The sequence below is a fragment of the Lathamus discolor genome, chromosome W, assembly GCF_037157495.1.
Source record: "Lathamus discolor isolate bLatDis1 chromosome W, bLatDis1.hap1, whole genome shotgun sequence".
Taxonomy (NCBI): Eukaryota; Metazoa; Chordata; class Aves; order Psittaciformes; family Psittacidae; genus Lathamus; species Lathamus discolor.
In genome coordinates this window covers 22,311,074-22,331,822 of record NC_088908.1, presented here as the reverse complement: position 1 = coordinate 22,331,822, position 20,749 = coordinate 22,311,074, and the positions used below count along the sequence as shown (strand labels likewise).

Sequence of the window (20,749 nt, the reverse complement as noted above, 5' to 3'; positions counted from 1 at the left end):
CCCATGGGTCACTGGAGGGTTGGGGGGCTGGCAGGTGGGTACCCAGGACATCCTGTGCCTGCCAAAGTGGGTACAAGATACCCTGGGTACCCATCCACCAGCCTCTCTGTGACCTGGACCACACATTCCCACATTGTTCCATGCCCATCATTAGGGCATCAGGGTAGCCAAACTAGTTGGCACCCCGTTCCCTACATGTCTGTACATGTCTTGTCACGACCTCCCCCCGCCCATCCATCCACCCACCCACCCAATTTTAGGGATGTCAGGACTCGATTTCCAGGCTGGAACACACGAAAGTGAGAAGACAGGCCTGGCAGGAGGGGAGGGGGAGTTGCCCTTTATGTTAGGGATAGGCTGGAGAGTATGGAACTCTGTCTGGGGAGAGGTGAGCAGTTTACAGAGAGTTTGTGGGTCAGGGTTAAAGGGAAAACAGCCGTGGGAGACATTACTGTGGGGATCTGTTACAGGCCGCCTGATCAAGGAGAACCTGTGGATGAAGCACTCTACAGACAGATAGGAAAAGCCTCACACTCTCAGGCCCTTGTTTTCATGGGAGATTTCAACCACCCTGATATCTGTTGGAGGGATGGCACTGCACGGCACAAGCAATCCAGGAGGTTCCTCGATTGTGTGGAAGACAACTTCCTTCTGCAAGTAATAGAGGAGCCGACAAGGAGAGGTGCCATGCTTGACCTTGTGCTCACCAATAGGGAAGGGCTTGTTGAGAATGTGGTACTCCAGGGCAGCCTTGGATGCAGCGATCACGAGATGGTCGAATTTGAGATCCTCAGGACAGTGAGAAGAGCGTGCAGCAAGCTCACTGCCCTGGACTTCAAAAGAGCAGACTTTGGCCTCTTCAGGAGCCTGCTTAGTAAGGTTCCATGGGATATAGCCCTGGAGGGCAGGGGGGCCCAAGACTGTTGGTTTATATTCAAGGATCACCTGCTACAAGCTCAGGAGTGCTGCATCCCAACTAGAAGGAAGTGCAGCAGGAGGGCCAGGAGACCTCCTGGGATGGATAAGGAGCTGCTGAGGAAAGTTCGAAGGAAAAAAGAGGCTTATAAAAAATGGAAGCAAGGACAGGCGGCCTGGGTAGAGTACAGGGATGTTGTCTGGGAAGCCAGGGACCAGGTTAGGAAGGCTAAGGCCCAGTTAGAATTAAACCTAGCCAGGGATGTTAAGGATAACAGGAAGGGATTCTACAGGTACGTAGCAAACAAAAAACAGACTAGGGACAACATAGGCCCCCTGAGGAAGCTTTCAGGAGAACTGGCTACACAGGATTTGGAGAAGGCTGAGGTTCTGAATGACTTCCTTGCCTCGGTCTTCACTGGCAAAGGCTCTGACTGCACCACCCAGGTCTTAGAAGGTAGGCGCAGGGACTGTGAGAATGAAGACCTTGGTCCCACTGTGGGAGAGGATCTGGTTCGAGACCATCTTAGAAATCTGAACGCGCACAAGTCCGTGGGACTTGATGGAATCCATCCGTAGGTCCTGAAGGAGCTGGCGAATGAAGTTGCTAAGCCACTGGCCATCATATTTGAAAAATCATGGCAGTCAGGTGAAGTTCCCGATGACTGGAAAAAGGGAAATATAACCCCCATTTTCAAGAAGGGGCAAATGGAAGACCCGGGGAATTACAGACCAGTCAGTCTCACCTCTGTGCCTGGCAAAATCTTGGAGCAGATTCTCCTGGAAGGCATGCTAAGGCACATGAAAAACAACAAGGTGCTTGGTGACAGCCAGCATGGCTTCACTAAGGGGAAATCCTGCCTGACCAATTTGGTGGCCTTCTATGATGGGGCTACAGAACTGATGGACAAGGGTAAAGCAGTTGATGTCATCTACCTGGACTTGTGCAAAGCGTTTGACACTGTCCCACACAACATCCTTGTCTGTAAATTGGAGAGACATCAATTTGATGGATGGACCACTCGGTGGATAAAGAACTGGCTGGATGGCCGCACACAAAGAGTTGTGGTCAATGGCTCGATGTCCGACTGGAGACCGGTAACGAGTGGTGTCCCTCAGGGATCGGTGTTGGGACCGGTCTTGTTTAACATCTTCATCGCTGACATGGACAGTGGGATTGAGTGCGCCCTCAGCAAGTTTGCCGATGACACCAAGCTGTGTGGTCCGGTTGATATGCTGCAGGGAAGGGATGCCATCCAGAGGGACCTTGACACGCTTGTAAGGTGGGCTGATGCCAACCTTATGAAGTTCAATCACAACAAGTGCAAGGTCCTACACCTGGGTCGGAGCAATCCCAGGCACAGCTACAGATTGGGCAAAGAAGAGATTCAGAGCGGCCCTGCAGAGAAGGACTTGGGGGTGCTGGTCGATGAGAAAATGAACGTGGGCCGGCAGTGTGCGCTCGCAGCCCAGAAAGCCAACCGTATCCTGGACTGGGGGCCTATAGGGATGCTGGGGAGGGTCTCTTCGTCAGGGACTGTAGTGACAGGACAAGGGGTAACGGGTTAAAACTTAAACAGGGGAAGTTTAGATTGGATATAAGGAGGAAATTCTTTCCTGTTAGGGTGGTGAGGCACTGGAATCGGTTGCCCAGGGGGGTTGTGAGTGCTCCATCCCTGGCAGTGTTCAAGGCCAGGTTGGATGAAGCCTTGGGTGGGATGGTTTAGTGTGAGGTGTCCCTGCCTATGGCAGGGGGGTTGGAACTAGATGATCTTGAAGTCCTTTCCAACCCTAACTGTTCTATGATTCTAAGATAGAATGATTGCCCCCGGGGAGGAGGAATGACCCCAGAGGTGGCGTTTCCAGGTGTGTGTACATCACCTGCCTCATGAGCCCTCTAGAACGGCAGCAGTGGTGGAGGTGCTGCCACTTGGCTTTCATCCTCAGAGCAGCAGTTTGGTAGGGACCAATGCCAGCACCCATCACCCTGCTCCCGCGCCCTCTTGATGAAAACACCAGGCCTGGGGGGGCCGGGGGGGGGGGGGGGGGGGCTAGGGCCTGGGAGTGTGTCTAGACACGTGTGCATTGCAGGGGGTGAGCACACATGGGTGTGTCAAGGGCTCCCCAGCTGATGGGGGGGGGATGTTGCATGTGTCAATGCACACGTGCAGTGGTGTGTGTGTACCTGTACATGTCAGGCTGGCTGGTGGATATGTGCATGTTGCTGGGTTTGCACGTGTGTGTGTTGGTATGTAGGGAGTATAGGGCTCTATACACGTAAGGGCTGGCCAGCACAGGGTGTGCATAGCTCCATGCACATATACTGGTGATAAATACGTGTGGCTCTGACTGGAGTGTGTGTCTATGTGCACTTAGAAGGGTAGTTCAGTTATATGCAGGTGTGCTGGTAACATATCTGTTACAGACCGCCTGATCAGAAGGAATCTGCAGATGAAGAACTCTACATACAGATAGGAAAAGCCACACGCCCACAGGCCCTTGTTCTCATGGGGGACTTCAACCACCCTGATATCTGTTGGAGGGATGGTAGGGCCTGACACAAGCAATCCAGGAGGTTCCTCAATTGTGTGGAAGACAACTTCCTCTTGCAAGTAGTAGAGGAGCCAACAAGGAGAGGTGCCATGCTTGACCTCGTGCTCACCAACAGGGAAGGGCTCGTTGGAAATGTGACGCTCCAGGGCAGCCTTGGATACAGCAATCACGAGATGGTCAAATTTGAGATCTTCAGGACAGTGAGAAGAGCATGCAGCAAGCTCACTGCCCTGGACTTCAAGAGAGCAGACTTTGGCCTCTTCAGGAGCCTGCTTAGTAAGGTTCCATGGGATATAGCCCTGGAGGGCAGGGGGACCCAAGACTGCTGGTTGATATTCAAGGATCACCTGCTACAAGCTCAGGAGTGTTGCATCCCAACTAGAAGGAAGTGCAGCAGGAGGGCCAGGAGACCTCCTTGGATGGATAAGGAGCTGCTGAGGAAAGTTCGAAGGAAAAAAGAGGCTTATAAAAAACGGAAGCAAGGACAGGCGGCCTGGGTAGAGTACAGGGATGTTGTCCGGGAAGCTAGGGACCAGGTTAGGAAGGCTAAGGCTCCAGTACCTGAAGGGGGCCTATAATGGATGCTGGGGAGGGTCTCTTCGTCAGGGACTGTAGTGACAGGACAAGGGGTAACGGGTTAAAACAGGGGAAGTTTAGATTGGATATACGGAGGAAATCCTTTCCTGTTAGGGTGGTGAGGCATTGGAATCGCTTGCCTAGGTGGGTTGTGAGTGCTTCATCCCTGGCAGTGTTGGATGAAGCCTTGGGTGGGATGGTTTAGTGTGAGGCGTCCCTGCCTATGGCAAGGGGTTTGGAACTAGATGATCTTAAGGTCCTTTCCAACCCTAACTATTCTATGATTCTATGACTCCAGGGCTTTTAAAGCCTCCATGAATAAATTTGTGCCGAACAACAAAAACATTGCCAGAGAACCCTTGACCTGAGCTGTACATAATAGCGCACACCCCGCTTTCACTTTTTGTTTACCTGGGGAAACAGTGACCTGTTAACATATTGCCTTAATCCTGTTTATAAATAAACAGTACTTTCTAGGTTTGCATCTAACATGTTTGGGATTTCTTACATCAACTGCACCCCAGGAGGCATGGCCTTTGTCTCTTCCTGGTTAATGCCTGCCTTAGCAGCTTTCTGATGTCCCAGCCATGCTGGGGAATTGAGACAAAGGTGTCTGCCTCATCACTGCCTGGTTCTTGTTGCATTCATGACTGTAATGGGCTGTTGGTTCTTTCTAGGTCCTTGAGTGTGAGCAGCGTTTCTTCTGTCTCTAGTGCCTCCTCCAGCAGCAGCTCTGTAAGCAGCGCTGACTCTGAAGACATGTATGCGGATTTGGCCAGTCCCGTTTCCTCAGCCAGCTCCCGATCCCCAACCCCAGCACAGCAGAAGAAAGGTAGAGGTACCTAGTTTGGAATTTTCTTCTCTGAGGGGTCCTGGGAAAAGAAGGGGAGGAGCAGAGACCTGCATACAGCTTGCTTGGTGGTACTATGGGCTCCAAGAAGATTGTTGAGCAGAGGCTGACGCTTGTGGCTGGCATAGAGTAGGGTTGTCCAGAGGCTTCATCTGAGGAGGGTAAGAGTGTGGAGAAGGGAGGCTTTGATGCAAATACACATTTGCATCCTTCCATCCATGTGTCTCTGGCTGTAAAGATGCTTTTTCCTGCCTGGGAGTTCTGCCTGATGTCCCCTTTCTTACCTTGTTCTCTTTCACCCTTGTGAGGTAAAGCTAAATCTTCTGGATAACTCCAGTATCTTGTTGCTCCTCCTCTGTTCTTTTTGAACTGTAGCAGAGTTGGCAGCAAGAGCCTTTTGTTCTTTGTCTTTTATGTTAAGTGGCCTCTCTGTGGAAATTCTGGTTTTCTGAATCTTTTAACCTTGGGGCCATGAGCTGTGCTAACTGATGTGGGCTTTTTCAGTCCCTGGAGCAGCATCCTCTTGCCCTGCCCTCCAAAGGGAGGGCAGGCAAAAGGAAACCAGCCACAAGTCACTACACTTGCTCTCTGGTTTCAACAGGAAAGTCAAAAAAAGAAGATAGCACTAAAGAGGAGAAGCAGAAACGGGATGTGCCCACTCAGCTCCTGAAATCAGCCAAGCCCACCCAAGGGAGCAAATCACAGCAGCTCCTCCAGACCCACGAGCTATCAGCCCCCCAGTCTCAGCAGGGAGGCTTCAGCACTCATAAAGAGATCAAACTGACTCTTTTGAATAAGGTGAGAGGTGGGATGGCTGTGATTCCCTCTACTCAGGGATCCGAGGAGCAGATGGGATGGATACTGGGGCTCAGGGCTAGCAGAGTTGATGCCCCAGGCTCCACGCTGTTGGAATGAGCTCAGCCGGGTAGGTCTGCAGCTGGGATTGAAGGGCAGCAGACAGAACTGGTCTGACAGCACACACCCTGTGGTGGGACTGTGTTGGGGCTCCCCTGGGGCACGTTCCTGCTGCAGCTTCAAGGGCTCTTACCCACTTTCTCAAAGGCTGCAGCTGGAGCACCAAGGCGAAGGCGTGCATGGTGCAATCCCACATGTGCCTGCTGAAAGCATGGTTCCTACATGCTTCCTAGCGAGCTCTCCTCCCACTGCCCACTCCAGAGCGAGCTGCTGACAAGTCATTAACTGAGTCAGGAGGTAAAAGTGGCGATTGCCTCTCTTCTCTGAGGTGCCCACACTTTCTGCAGGGAGCCTGGCTCATTTCCCCTTACGACTGATGCCCCAGTTTAGTGCCTTTGGCTGAGATTGCAGTCCAGATCACGTGGGAGAGTTTGGCCTCGTGGAGTTTTGTGCTGGAGCAGGGTGTTGGCCGAAGTCACATGGGTAGGTTCCTGGTGTCGAAGCATTAATTTTTTTTTTCTGACAGTCTAAATTCCCCATTGCAGTCTAAGGCTGCAGTTTTCTCTACTTCCCTGTGCCATGACGTGAGGAGCCTTTATCAAGTCTGTGAAGCATGCTTCATGGGGAGAAGTGTGCCATGACACATAACTACCGCCTGGCAGGGTTGGATCCTAGAAGAAGGCACAACTCTACATGCCTCCTTGACATTTGCTATCCTTGGTGCTGCTGGAAAAAATACTCTACAAAATGCTGATATTTTTTGTTTCTGACCATTATGAAAATAGCCCCAGTGCCAGAGAATGTTGCTGTTTTCTTACAATGGTAGAGGAATTACATGGTGCCAGTGATGGTTGGGACTGGTATGTACAAAACATTTAATTGGAGACACACTTGCATGAGCCAGCAAGTACATCATGGGCACCCATCACAGGAAATATCTCTGCCTGCTTCCCTCCCCAGAGGGAAGTAGCTGCTCAGCTCCATTGTCTGTTTTAATTCCATTTTAGGCAGCTGACAAAGGAAGCAGGAAAAGATATGAGCCAGCAGACAAAAACAGGCCAACCTCTCCTCAAGCCAAGCGGATGAACATGTCGCCTGACAGAGGTGAGACATCAGCCATCCCAGGGGCTCCTGGCCTGGCTGGGTTCTTGCTCTACTGCTCGAGGTGGTGCAATTGTGACAAATGTCCTGTGAAAGTCTCTGCTGCAAGAGTCTACTTGCTGGAGAGGTTAATTGCAGGCATGTGTCCTTCCAAAACCTCAGAAGGTGCGATTGCCACCAGATAACGTGGGTGTATTAGCTGTCCTGCTGCAAAAACATGGTGGAGGTGAGAGACTCTGGTTTGTGAAGTAAGCGAGGTGAGGTCAGTCCTGGGCAGCCAAACCTGGCCTTGTGATGCACATTGCAAGTGCCTTGGCTCCACTATGTCTGTGCAAGTCCACTGCAAAAAAGCCCTCACTTTGAAGATACAGTGTGTGCATCTCTGCTGTAGGTAATGCATCCATCCCACAGCAGCCTCCTGTTCTTTAATAATGTTGTTAGACGTGTATGTGGAAGTCAAAGGGTTTTCCCTTACTGGAGTCTTCTGTGCCTCGTATTTCAGTGCATCACAAGGGATCTTAGTCTTCCTTATAGAAAGGCTTGTGGCAGTGCTTAGAAAGGGAGCATGGGCTGCCAAGGTTCCAGGATGGATGCACTAATTGGCTTGATCATCTGTCCTGTGAAATGAGGTGATTTTCCCACCTATATGTGACACAATCTGATCTGCCCTGTATGTTTAGAAAGACACAGGCTTTCCAAGTGTTCTCCTGTGTCTGAATCATCAGCAGCGGAATTAGCACCTTGGAAAACTGAGCTAGTGAGCTGCATTGAGAGGGGCCTAACTGCCACACTCCAGCCTTTGCTGTCACTACTGAAAATCAGGTTGTTAGCCAGAGGTGCCTGGTGTTGACGTACAAGCCAGCATTGACACGTGATGTTGTTTTCCCTGTTGTCTCAGCGGGTATCTTATTGACTCTGGGTGCCAGCCAGAAAAAAAATCTGTGCTAATAGCCTGGTTGCATTCAACTCCTGCAAAAGCAGCATGTAAGGGAGTGGGTGAGGTTTAAGTTCACTGGGTTCTAGTTCACAACTACTGCTGAGATGCAGACAAATGAAGGGGCTGACCTAGCAAACTGTGCTGATTTTATAGATACACAGATGTAGATGTAATTATATACTTTATTTGTTGTCTGTATGTTATAAAGTGTTTTTAAGCAGTATCAAGTGGGACACAAGCTCTGAAGGCAGCTCAGCCTCACCTCCCAGTGGCAAGTGTACCCTTGACTGAATTGGAACTGAGCAAGAAGCACCTTCCAGCGTGCAGCTTGTGCTGGTGTCCCAGCACAAAGCTGAACAGTTTGTGCCCTGAGTCTTGCTTCCCTGTTCTGTAACCTTGTAGTGATCAGATCTGCAGTGTCTGCAGCCGTAGATTTCTCCTAATGTTAGTGCTTAGGAGCAGGGGGCTGTCCTAACACACGAAAGTAGCCACTGCTACAAGGAGGAACTGGGTACCTTTACTCTCTGGAGTGCAACTGAATGCAAGATCAGCAGCCACCAGCATCACTGTCCCAGTGCAGTATGGCAGGGTGTGCTGCTCAACTTATCCATGGGACTCACAGACAGCCCTGCAGACAAACAAACAGGCTGCCTTCCAGCTGTGGTTGCCTCTATGTGTACTGGGATAGCAGTAGTTGGGAAACCCACTGCAGCAAAGCTGTGTAATGCTGCTGCAGGACCCCAACGGGCTTCCTGCTGCCGATGAGTCCCCATGGCAGCTCCGTTTGGGCAGGGCACAGCAGTTTGGTCTGCGCTGAACAAACACTGGGGTGATGCTGCCTGTGGATTTGCCCTAGCTGGCTCTGAAAGCAGCAGAGCTCACTTGCCCAGCACTCTTGAATCCAATACATCCTGTTACCTGGCCAGCCTGGAGCCAGCTCGAGTGCTGCTGTGCCCATTGTGCACAATGGAGCACTGACTCAGTCTGTGAGGGCTGGCCCTGCCCTGCAGGTTTGTGAGCAAAGCACAGCCTAAAAGCATTGTGGAGCAGACTTGTTCCAGCAGCTAGAGGGTGAGGAGAGGACCAGTGCAGCTCCCTGTAGGTGCTGTTTTGTACAGCTGACCATGGGGCACAGCCTTGACTAGCTTACCTGTTTCCCCTGAAGATAGGGTGCACAGCAGTAGGTTTGTTTTCTGGCTGCTGGTGGACTTGGCCTGTTGTGGTCAGTCTCAAGAGAGCATCTGTACACTGCTGAGGTGGTGCAGTAGGCAGGGTAGAGAGCTGTACCTTGGCAATGAGTGAGAGTGTCTCAACTTTTCTCCTCCTAGTAGGCTCTCGTGACAGGAAGGCAACCGGGAGACTCTCTTCACCCAAAGAAGAACGACAAAGGGGCCAGAACCCGAAACCTTCTCCTGTGCAGACAGACAGGTCAGTGCCCACTTGTTCTCATGGGTCTCTGGTGGGCCAGGCTGGGGCTCATGCTTCTCCAGCAGTTCAGCCCCTCCTCTCAGGGCAGCTCTGAGGCTCTCTAGCCATAGTTTCCAGTTGCTATGGAGGCACAACAAGAGGAAGGGCGCCAAGCTCTCTGGGTGGGAGCCAGAGGTGCCATGGGGTTCATGTGGAAGCCACCGGCTAAGCCATTCCAGCTCGGAAATGCGCAGGAGCCTGGGGGTTTTCTTGAGGTCAGTCCCAGAAAGAGTAGCCAACTGGGTTAGGTGCAAGCTCAGTCATGCCGCTGCCTCTGCCTCTCGCTAGCACTGCGTAGTGCTAATGAGAAAGAAAGTATAACCCCTTCCTCCTGCTGCCAAGCTCCTTGTGGTACCTGGCTCAGGTGCCCAATTCCCTTTCTTCTATAGCCTGGCATACTCTCAGCTGCTCACTTTGCTGCTGTGAGATGTTAAAATGTGGCCCCTGCATGAGACTGGTGACTAGCCCTGGCTTTGTACCTTCCTATTCCCTCTGGTGATGGGTGTCCAGCTTGTGTCTGATTTCTTGGTAGCCTGCACCCACTGCTGTGCTAGGAATATCCCTTTACAGAACTGGATGTGTGGTTCCAGGGGCCTTGGGCTTTGCTCCACTCAGAGCCCTTTGGCTAAAGGGTTGTGGAGCACCTTCTGCAGCATACCTAAAGCTTTCTAGGGTCTTCCTTGCCTGTAGCCAGATGGTGCTGCTTTGCATTTCTCTGCTGTCTATGCTGTCTAAGGATCTATGCTGTCTAAGGATCTATGCTGTCTAAGGATCTATGAGCAAATGGATGCACCCCTGTCCTACACCCCCATGTTCCCTGGCAGGTGGGACTCACATCATCCCCTTTTCCCAGCCTGGGGCATGAGTGAGCCTCAAGTTCTGTGTTTCAGTCTTCCTAAACCAAAACCTAGCCCTGGTTTGCTCTGTCCTCCATCAGGCCCTGAGGTCCTGTTTTCTAGCAGTGAAGAGAAACCAGACTGGTGGTGTTGACCACATCCTTGGTTCTTGACCCTCTTCTGCCTACTGCTGTTTGGATTGGCACTGTCACATGGTGGGTTTGACCTGCCCTGTGCCCAGGCATGAGGGTAGTTAGGGACATATTGGGCTTCTCTAGGGAGGCCCAAGGGTAGGTCTGTGTCTTGTTACTGCTTGGAGCTGTTTGGGTCATGCTTGCACAGCCATGCTTCTCTTAAGTGTAATATGAAAGGGTGCAGCTGGTATTAACAGAGGGGATGGTGATTCCCACTGCTGACATCTGGCAGCAGCGGTAAAAGCTTTCCCAAATGATCCAAGTCATTAGAACCAGCCAAGGCTCACACTGTGCTCTCTGTGTCACTAAGCTGGTGGCACTGCAAAGCCCTGGCAGGCTCATGATGCTGCTCTGCTTCCCTATCCTGTCATCCTTCTCCACCCAAGAGAGGAAGTAGTGGCCTGTGGTGGAAAGAGCTACAGGCCACTTTCCTCCAGCCCCAGTCATGACCCAATCCAGGAAAAGCCACTGCTGCCAGCAACTGGGACTGGTGGCTCCCGTCTTCCCCATGCAGGGTCAGCCATACTCCTGCAGCAAAGCAGCATCAGTGTAGACTCGGAGTGCAGTGCTGGGTGCTTGTGAGCTCCCCACAACTCTGAAATCCACACCAGGGCAGGGGCTGTTGGGATTTGAGACCACGGGGATGCTCCAGGTCTGCCCTGCACTAACTTGTGCTGCTCTCCTCTCTTCCCTTGTGTCACTGCAAGCTCTCTCTTGCACATGCACAACCCCCAGTGAGCTGCTCACAACAGCCTTTGTGAGCTGAGTTTAAATCTCGGGATCCCCCTGGAGCAGCTAATCTTTTACTGTTTCAGCCACTTTTCCAAACAAAGGCCTTGTGTCTCAAACCTGTTTTCTTCCACCAGTGCTTAGAGATGCTTCCTACTGGAGCAGAGAGTGATAGGGTTTGTTTCCAGCGTGGTGTGCTGCTCTCTCTCACCACCTTCTTCAATCTCTCCCTTCCAGGAAGCGCCAGCTCTCACCTCAGTCCAAGAGCTCCAGCAAAGTCACAAGCGTACCAGGCAAAGCATCAGAGCCAGGGCCCATGGGTGCCAAGGCCAGCAAATCCAGCACCCTGTCCCGACGAGAGGAGCTCCTGAAGCAGCTCAAGGCGGTGGAAGATGCCATCGCTCGCAAGCGGGCCAAAATCCCGGGGAAAGTATAGTAGGAAGTGCCCCCGAGTGACTGTTCCTTTTTTTTATAGAGTGTCAAAGCAGCCATTTTGGGATTTTACAGTTCTGTCTTGTTTTGGCTTCAATTCTGTAAAAGAAACCCAAACAAACAACCAAATCCACACAAAAAACCCCACAAACACAAAAAGCAGATTGAAGTTTTGTCAGCTGAGACACCTGCAATGCCTCACTCCATGAGATGTTCCATGTAAATTATGCACAGAGGACTTCAGCCCCCTCCCCCTTTCCCTCTGCTCTCTCTCCTTTTTGCTAGCCTTGAGTTGTATACTCCTAGTTAGTCCTGCTGTGTCGAGTGTCTTCAGCAATGCAGTTTTATACACTCTGTAATGAGAGAGCCAAAAACTGCTGTGAACTGCTGGCAAAATCACCTTCTCCCCCTGCCCTCCCCCCCAGGAACAAATATATATATATATATATATATATTCTTTACTAAAGTCTCATTGGGAAAATGGCCAATCTTATTTTTGGCCTATGCTTATTTTAAGCAGCAGAATGTCTTAGCTGATTCAAGAGGAGCCCTGAGGATGCTGGGGGCATGTCTGTCTAACAAGGGAGGGTCATTTTCCTCTTGGTTCCCCCCCACCACTTTTTTTTTTTTTTTTTCTTTGAGGGATCTCCCTGAAATAAAGTATTTTGGTAACCACTTCTTCCTTTCTCTTATGTCCTGGGTTCAGCAGAAGCAGTCATTTTTCTCCTTCTTAGTAGCTAGTGCAGTGCTGTTTTTGACTTTCAAGCTGGGCACAACACTGATAACAACAATTTTTTTAGTTGTTGCTAAGTCATGTTTACTCTGACCAAGGACTTTCTGAGTCTCATGCTCTGCCAGGGAGGAGGGGAAGCCGGGAGGAAGCAGAGACAGGACACCTGACCCAAACTAGCCAAAGAGGTATTCCATACCACAACATGTCATGCCCTGTATAGAAACTGAGGGCAGTTACCCGGAAGGGCTAGATCACTGCTCTGGTTGGGCTGGGTATCAGTCAGCGGATGGTGAGCGGTTGTATTCTCTTCCCTTGTTATTTCCCTTATTATTGGTGGTAGCAGTAGTGGTTTTGTCTTATACCGTAGTTACTGGAATCTTCTTATCTCAACCCGTGAGAGTTACATTCTTTCGATTCTCCTCCCCATCCTTCCAGGAGACAGGGGAAGTGAGCAAGTGGCTGCGTGGTTCTGGGTTGCCAGCTGGGCTTAAACCACGACAGTTCTTTGTGGTGCCCAACGTGGGGCTCAAAGGGTTGAGATAACTACAGGTCTGACCAGAGTGTGTCTAATCATATTTGTGATAAGCATTCATTGTTTCATATTAATAGTCACTCTTCACAATGCTGATTTATTGGCCCTCAGAGTCGTTGCTCTTGATCTCAGAGTTTCAGCATGTTGTACCTTACTTACAGCTGGTATTTGCTGGTTTAGTTTTTATCGGCTGGGGGCTGGGCTAAGGTTCTTGTTTCACTGTACTTTATGGTAATGACTTGTAATACAATAGACTCATTGATCGTGAAACTGGGCTAGAATGCGTTCTCAGCATGGTCATTACCTCTATACTTTGGGAGGCATGTAATGGAATTTTTTAGCAATTACACATCTTTCTTTTTCCTTTCCTCGGGTGGTCAACCTATGAAGGAGACATTTCCTCACACCCTCTGCTCCCCCACCAGGCTATTTGCAGTGGGAGTAGATTCTGGAAGAGTTAAAGATCCTGAATATCCTTTCAATGCCCTTGAAAGCACCCTGCTCCTCTTGCTGGCAACCAGCTTGTTGCTGCATATGCTCTCTATGTTTTCCCTATGGTGTGACCACCCTGAGAACACTCGATCTTGTCCGATCGTGGAACCTAAGCAGAGTCTGGCCCCTCCAGTGCTTTGGAAGCATCGGAGATGGAAAGCAGCTCTATGGAGTCCCCTATGATAAGTTGCAGAAACTGCTGAAGGAGAGGTTGAATCTAGCCAGTTTGCAGAGGTGAAAACCATCCAGCTGACCTTGGACATTGCTGAACAAGAAAAGTGGCCAATACTTTCTCTCTATACTGACTCACGGATGGTGGCAAATGCCCTGTGGGGGTGGTTGCAGCAATGGAAGCAGAGCAACTGGCAATGCAGAGGTAAACCCATTTGAGCTGCTGCACTGTGGCAAGATATCACTGCCCGGGTGCAGAACCTGGTGGTGAAGGTATGCCATGTAGATGCTCATGTACCCAAGAGCTGGGCCACTGAGGAACACCAGAGCAACCAACAGGTGGATAAAGCTGTTAAGATTGAAGTAGCTCAGATGGACTTAGATTGGCAACATAAGGGATGCCCAATTTGGGATTTCTACTCCAGGAACCTGATGGTGATATCACTGTCAGGCTTACAAAATGGGGCCATGGCCTAAGGCACAGGGATCCTTTCCCCATGGGTCACTGGAGGGTTGGGGGGCTGGCAGGTGGGTACCCAGGACATCCTGTGCCTGCCAAAGTGGGTACAAGATACCCTGGGTACCCATCCACCAGCCTCTCTGTGACCTGGACCACACATTCCCACATTGTTCCATGCCCATCATTAGGGCATCAGGGTAGCCAAACTAGTTGGCACCCCGTTCCCTACATGTCTGTACATGTCTTGTCACGACCTCCCCCCGCCCATCCATCCACCCACCCACCCAATTTTAGGGATGTCAGGACTCGATTTCCAGGCTGGAACACACGAAAGTGAGAAGACAGGCCTGGCAGGAGGGGAGGGGGAGTTGCCCTTTATGTTAGGGATAGGCTGGAGAGTATGGAACTCTGTCTGGGGAGAGGTGAGCAGTTTACAGAGAGTTTGTGGGTCAGGGTTAAAGGGAAAACAGCCGTGGGAGACATTACTGTGGGGATCTGTTACAGGCCGCCTGATAAAGGAGAACCTGTGGATGAAGCACTCTACAGACAGATAGGAAAAGCCTCACACTCTCAGGCCCTTGTTTTCATGGGAGATTTCAACCACCCTGATATCTGTTGGAGGGATGGCACTGCACGGCACAAGCAATCCAGGAGGTTCCTCGATTGTGTGGAAGACAACTTCCTTCTGCAAGTAATAGAGGAGCCGACAAGGAGAGGTGCCATGCTTGACCTTGTGCTCACCAATAGGGAAGGGCTTGTTGAGAATGTGGTACTCCAGGGCAGCCTTGGATGCAGCGATCACGAGATGGTCGAATTTGAGATCCTCAGGACAGTGAGAAGAGCGTGCAGCAAGCTCACTGCCCTGGACTTCAAAAGAGCAGACTTTGGCCTCTTCAGGAGCCTGCTTAGTAAGGTTCCATGGGATATAGCCCTGGAGGGCAGGGGGGCCCAAGACTGTTGGTTTATATTCAAGGATCACCTGCTACAAGCTCAGGAGTGCTGCATCCCAACTAGAAGGAAGTGCAGCAGGAGGGCCAGGAGACCTCCTGGGATGGATAAGGAGCTGCTGAGGAAAGTTCGAAGGAAAAAAGAGGCTTATAAAAAATGGAAGCAAGGACAGGCGGCCTGGGTAGAGTACAGGGATGTTGTCTGGGAAGCCAGGGACCAGGTTAGGAAGGCTAAGGCCCAGTTAGAATTAAACCTAGCCAGGGATGTTAAGGATAACAGGAAGGGATTCTACAGGTACGTAGCAAACAAAAAACAGACTAGGGACAACATAGGCCCCCTGAGGAAGCTTTCAGGAGAACTGGCTACACAGGATTTGGAGAAGGCTGAGGTTCTGAATGACTTCCTTGCCTCGGTCTTCACTGGCAAAGGCTCTGACTGCACCACCCAGGTCTTAGAAGGTAGGCGCAGGGACTGTGAGAATGAAGACCTTGGTCCCACTGTGGGAGAGGATCTGGTTCGAGACCATCTTAGAAATCTGAACGCGCACAAGTCCGTGGGACTTGATGGAATCCATCCGTAGGTCCTGAAGGAGCTGGCGAATGAAGTTGCTAAGCCACTGGCCATCATATTTGAAAAATCATGGCAGTCAGGTGAAGTTCCCGATGACTGGAAAAAGGGAAATATAACCCCCATTTTCAAGAAGGGGCAAATGGAAGACCCGGGGAATTACAGACCAGTCAGTCTCACCTCTGTGCCTGGCAAAATCTTGGAGCAGATTCTCCTGGAAGGCATGCTAAGGCACATGAAAAACAACAAGGTGCTTGGTGACAGCCAGCATGGCTTCACTAAGGGGAAATCCTGCCTGACCAATTTGGTGGCCTTCTATGATGGGGCTACAGAACTGATGGACAAGGGTAAAGCAGTTGATGTCATCTACCTGGACTTGTGCAAAGCGTTTGACACTGTCCCACACAACATCCTTGTCTGTAAATTGGAGAGACATCAATTTGATGGATGGACCACTCGGTGGATAAAGAACTGGCTGGATGGCCGCACACAAAGAGTTGTGGTCAATGGCTCGATGTCCGACTGGAGACCGGTAACGAGTGGTGTCCCTCAGGGATCGGTGTTGGGACCGGTCTTGTTTAACATCTTCATCGCTGACATGGACAGTGGGATTGAGTGCGCCCTCAGCAAGTTTGCCGATGACACCAAGCTGTGTGGTCCGGTTGATATGCTGCAGGGAAGGGATGCCATCCAGAGGGACCTTGACACGCTTGTAAGGTGGGCTGATGCCAACCTTATGAAGTTCAATCACAACAAGTGCAAGGTCCTACACCTGGGTCGGAGCAATCCCAGGCACAGCTACAGATTGGGCAAAGAAGAGATTCAGAGCGGCCCTGCAGAGAAGGACTTGGGGGTGCTGGTCGATGAGAAAATGAACGTGGGCCGGCAGTGTGCGCTCGCAGCCCAGAAAGCCAACCGTATCCTGGACTGGGGGCCTATAGGGATGCTGGGGAGGGTCTCTTCGTCAGGGACTGTAGTGACAGGACAAGGGGTAACGGGTTAAAACTTAAACAGGGGAAGTTTAGATTGGATATAAGGAGGAAATTCTTTCCTGTTAGGGTGGTGAGGCACTGGAATCGGTTGCCCAGGGGGGTTGTGAGTGCTCCATCCCTGGCAGTGTTCAAGGCCAGGTTGGATGAAGCCTTGGGTGGGATGGTTTAGTGTGAGGTGTCCCTGCCTATGGCAGGGGGGTTGGAACTAGATGATCTTGAAGTCCTTTCCAACCCTAACTGTTCTATGATTCTAAGATAGAATGATTGCCCCCGGGGAGGAGGAATGACCCCAGAGGTGGCGTTTCCAGGTGTGTGTACATCACCTGCCTCATGAGCCCTCTAGAACGGCAGCAGTGGTGGAGGTGCTGCCACTTGGCTTTCATCCTCAGAGCAGCAGTTTGGTAGGGACCAATGCCAGCACCCATCACCCTGCTCCCGCGCCCTCTTGATGAAAACACCAGGCCTGGGGGGGCCGGGGGGGGGGGGGGGGGCTAGGGCCTGGGAGTGTGTCTAGACACGTGTGCATTGCAGGGGGTGAGCACACATGGGTGTGTCAAGGGCTCCCCAGCTGATGGGGGGGGGATGTTGCATGTGTCAATGCACACGTGCAGTGGTGTGTGTGTACCTGTACATGTCAGGCTGGCTGGTGGATATGTGCATGTTGCTGGGTTTGCACGTGTGTGTGTTGGTATGTAGGGAGTATAGGGCTCTATACACGTAAGGGCTGGCCAGCACAGGGTGTGCATAGCTCCATGCACATATACTGGTGATAAATACGTGTGGCTCTGACTGGAGTGTGTGTCTATGTGCACTTAGAAGGGTAGTTCAGTTATATGCAGGTGTGCTGGTAACATATCTGTTACAGACCGCCTGATCAGAAGGAATCTGCAGATGAAGAACTCTACATACAGATAGGAAAAGCCTCACGCCCACAGGCCCTTGTTCTCATGGGGGACTTCAACCACCCTGATATCTGTTGGAGGGATGGTAGGGCCTGACACAAGCAATCCAGGAGGTTCCTCAATTGTGTGGAAGACAACTTCCTCTTGCAAGTAGTAGAGGAGCCAACAAGGAGAGGTGCCATGCTTGACCTCGTGCTCACCAACAGGGAAGGGCTCGTTGGAAATGTGACGCTCCAGGGCAGCCTTGGATACAGCAATCACGAGATGGTCAAATTTGAGATCTTCAGGACAGTGAGAAGAGCATGCAGCAAGCTCACTGCCCTGGACTTCAAGAGAGCAGACTTTGGCCTCTTCAGGAGCCTGCTTAGTAAGGTTCCATGGGATATAGCCCTGGAGGGCAGGGGGACCCAAGACTGCTGGTTGATATTCAAGGATCACCTGCTACAAGCTCAGGAGTGTTGCATCCCAACTAGAAGGAAGTGCAGCAGGAGGGCCAGGAGACCTCCTTGGATGGATAAGGAGCTGCTGAGGAAAGTTCGAAGGAAAAAAGAGGCTTATAAAAAACGGAAGAAAGGACAGGCGGCCTGGGTAGAGTACAGGGATGTTGTCCGGGAAGCTAGGGACCAGGTTAGGAAGGCTAAGGCCCAGTTAGAATTAAACTTGGCTAGGGATGTTAAGGATAACAGGAAGGGATTCTATAGGTATGTAGCGAATAAAAAACAGACTAGGGACAACATAGGCCCCCTGAGGAAGCTATCGGGAGAACTGGCTACCCTGGATTTGGAGATGGCTGAGGTTCTGAATGTCTTCTTTGCCTCGGTCTTCACTGGCAAATGCTCTGACCGCACCACCCAAGTCTTGTAAGACAGACACAGGGACTGTGAGAATGAAGACCTTGGGCCCACTGTAGGAGAGGATCTGTTTGAAAAATCATGGCAGTCAGGTGAAGTTCCCAATGACTGGAAAAAGGGAAATATAACCCCCATTTTCAAGAAGGGGCAAATGGAAGACCCGGGGGATTACAGACCAGTCAGTCTCACCTTTGTGCCTGGCAAAATCTTGGAGCAGATTCTCCTGGAAGGCATCCTAAGGCACATGAAAAACAACAAGGTGCTTGGTGACAGCCAGCATGGCTTCACTAAGGGGAAATCCTGCCTGACCAATTTGGTGGCCTTCTATGATGGGGCTACGGAACTGATGGACAGGGGTAGAGCAGTTGATGTCATCTACCTGGACTTGTGCAAAGCGTTTGACACTGTCCCACACAACATCCTTGTCTGTAAATTGGAGAGACATCAATTTGATGGATGGACCTCTCTGTGTATAGAGAACTGGCTGGATGGCCGCACACAAAGAGTTGTGATCAATGGCTCGATGTCCAGCTGGAGACCGGTAACGAGTGGTGTCCCTCAGGGATCGGTGTTGGGACCGGTCTTGTTCAACATCTTTGTCAGTGACATGGACAGTGGGATTGAGTGCGCCCTCAGCAAGTTTGCTGATGACACCAAGCTGTGTGGTTCGGTTGATACGCTGCAGGGAAGGGATGCCATCCAGCGGGACCTTGACATGCTTGTAAGGTGGGCTGATGCCAACCTTATGAAGTTCAACCACAAGTGCAAGGTCCTACACCTGGGTCGGAGCAATCCCAGGCACAGCTACAGATTGGGCAAAGAAGAGATTCAGAGCGGCCCTGCAGAGAAGGACTTGGGGGTGCTGGTCGATGAGAAAATGAACGTGGGCCGGCAGTGCGCGCTCGCAGCCCAGAAAGCCAACCGTATCCTGGGCTGCATCAAAAGGAGTGTGACCAGCAGGTCTAAGGAGGTGATCCTGCCCCTCTACTCTGCTCTTGTGAGACCTCACCTGGAGTATTGTGTGCAGTTCTGGTGTCCTCAACATGAAAAGGACATGGAACTGTTGGAAGAATTCCAAAGGAGGGCCACGAGGATGATCAGGGGACTGGAGCACCTCCCGTATGAAGACAGGCTGAGAAAGTTGGGGCTGTTCAGCCTGGAGAAGAGAAGGCTGCTTGGGGACCTAGTAGCAGCCTTCCAGTACCTGAAGGGGGCCTATAGGGATGCCGGGGAGGGACTCTTCATTAGGGACTGTAGTGACAGGACAAGGGGTAATGGGTTCAAACTTAAACAGGGAAGTTTCGATTGGATATAAGGAAGAAATTCTTTTCTGTTAGGGTGGTGAGGCGTTGGAATGGGTTGCCCAGGGTGGTTGTGAATGCTCCATCTCTGGCGGTGTTCAAGGCCAGGTTGGCCAAAGCCTTGTGTTGGATGGTTTAGTGAGAGGTGTCCCTGCCCATGGCAGGGGGGTTGGAACTAGATGATCTTGAGGTCCTTTCCAACCCTAACTGTTCTGTATGTGTGTTTGCACATATGCATACCCGCAAGTATGCATATGTGCTGTTACCACTGAGTGGGTATGTAGATGCACACAGGCTGAGACCACTCTTTGTACACACATCTGTGTGTGCATGGAAGGGTAGCGAAGGGCATGTATGTGTATATGTATGTTTATATATATGCACGTGTGCATGAACACACGCATGCTAGTACTGATATAACTTACACGTTCTGGTATCTTCATGTCTGTGCACGTGTGCTGATACTGTATGTGTAACTACATATGCTGGCACTCTGTGTGTGTACATACAGGTATTCTGTCTGTGTGTACATAAACATATATGCGTGTGTATGTGTATACACACATATATAGGGCTGGAGGACCTCTGCTATGGAGACAAGCTGGGCTTTTTCAGCCTGGAGAAGAGAAGGCTCTGGGGCGATCTTAGAGCAGCTTCCAGTGCTTAAAGGGGCCAACAAGAAAGCTGGAGAGGGGCTTTTGACAAGGGCCTGTAGGGACAGGACAAGGGGGAATGGCTTTAACCTGCCAGAGGGGAGACCGAGATGAGCTCTTAGGCAGAAGCTCTTCCCTGGGAGGGTGGTGAGGCACTGGCACAGGTTACCCAGAGAAGCTGTGGCTGCCCCATCCCTGGCAGTGTTCAAGGTGTGTTCAGTGTTCACCTCTCCACGGTGAAGCCCTTTTTCCACTTGCTCCTGGGGTACTCAAGCAGACAGACCAAGATGCCTGCCGCACTGGGAAGGGGTCAAGGATGACTCCTTATGCATATCATACACACACACACACACACACCCCGAGGGTCATTGGGGGGATGGGGGCCATGTGGGGTGACAAGGGTGATGCAGGGGGACAGGATCAGCCACAGCAGGAACATCTGAGGGACAAGATCAGTCCTAGCAGGGACAGTGGGGGGAAAAGGGAACAGAAGCAGCCTTACAATGGATATGGGGAAGACACGGGCCATGTACGATGACAGGGGCTGTTCAGGGGGGACAGGATCAGCTCCAGCATGGCCAGGCACAACCATGAGGATGAACCAGCCCTGTCTCCTGCCCCCCACCCCACCGCCCATGGACC

The 20,749-nt window shown here is 51.3% G+C and overlaps 1 protein-coding gene across 11 annotated transcripts in view; it reads left to right on the top strand.

Moving 5' to 3' along the window:
• Positions 1 to 12,180, top strand: part of LOC136004297 (zinc finger CCCH domain-containing protein 18-like) — an 83,099-nt gene extending 70,919 nt beyond the window's left edge. For 8 of the 11 annotated variants that reach the window (XM_065660660.1, XM_065660655.1, XM_065660656.1 and 5 more), the window contains 5 exons: positions 4,722 to 4,882; positions 5,496 to 5,692; positions 6,817 to 6,913; positions 9,176 to 9,275; positions 11,311 to 12,180. In XM_065660660.1, the coding sequence (XP_065516732.1) occupies positions 4,722 to 4,882; positions 5,496 to 5,692; positions 6,817 to 6,913; positions 9,176 to 9,275; positions 11,311 to 11,509 (754 nt within the window). In that variant the 3' untranslated portion in view covers positions 11,510 to 12,180. The remainder of the gene's footprint in view (positions 1 to 4,721; positions 4,883 to 5,495; positions 5,693 to 6,816; positions 6,914 to 9,175; positions 9,276 to 11,310) is intronic. The other 3 variants (XM_065660654.1, XM_065660653.1, XM_065660652.1) reach the window with 3 other exon arrangements.
• The last annotated feature ends 8,569 nt before the right edge of the window (positions 12,181 to 20,749 follow it).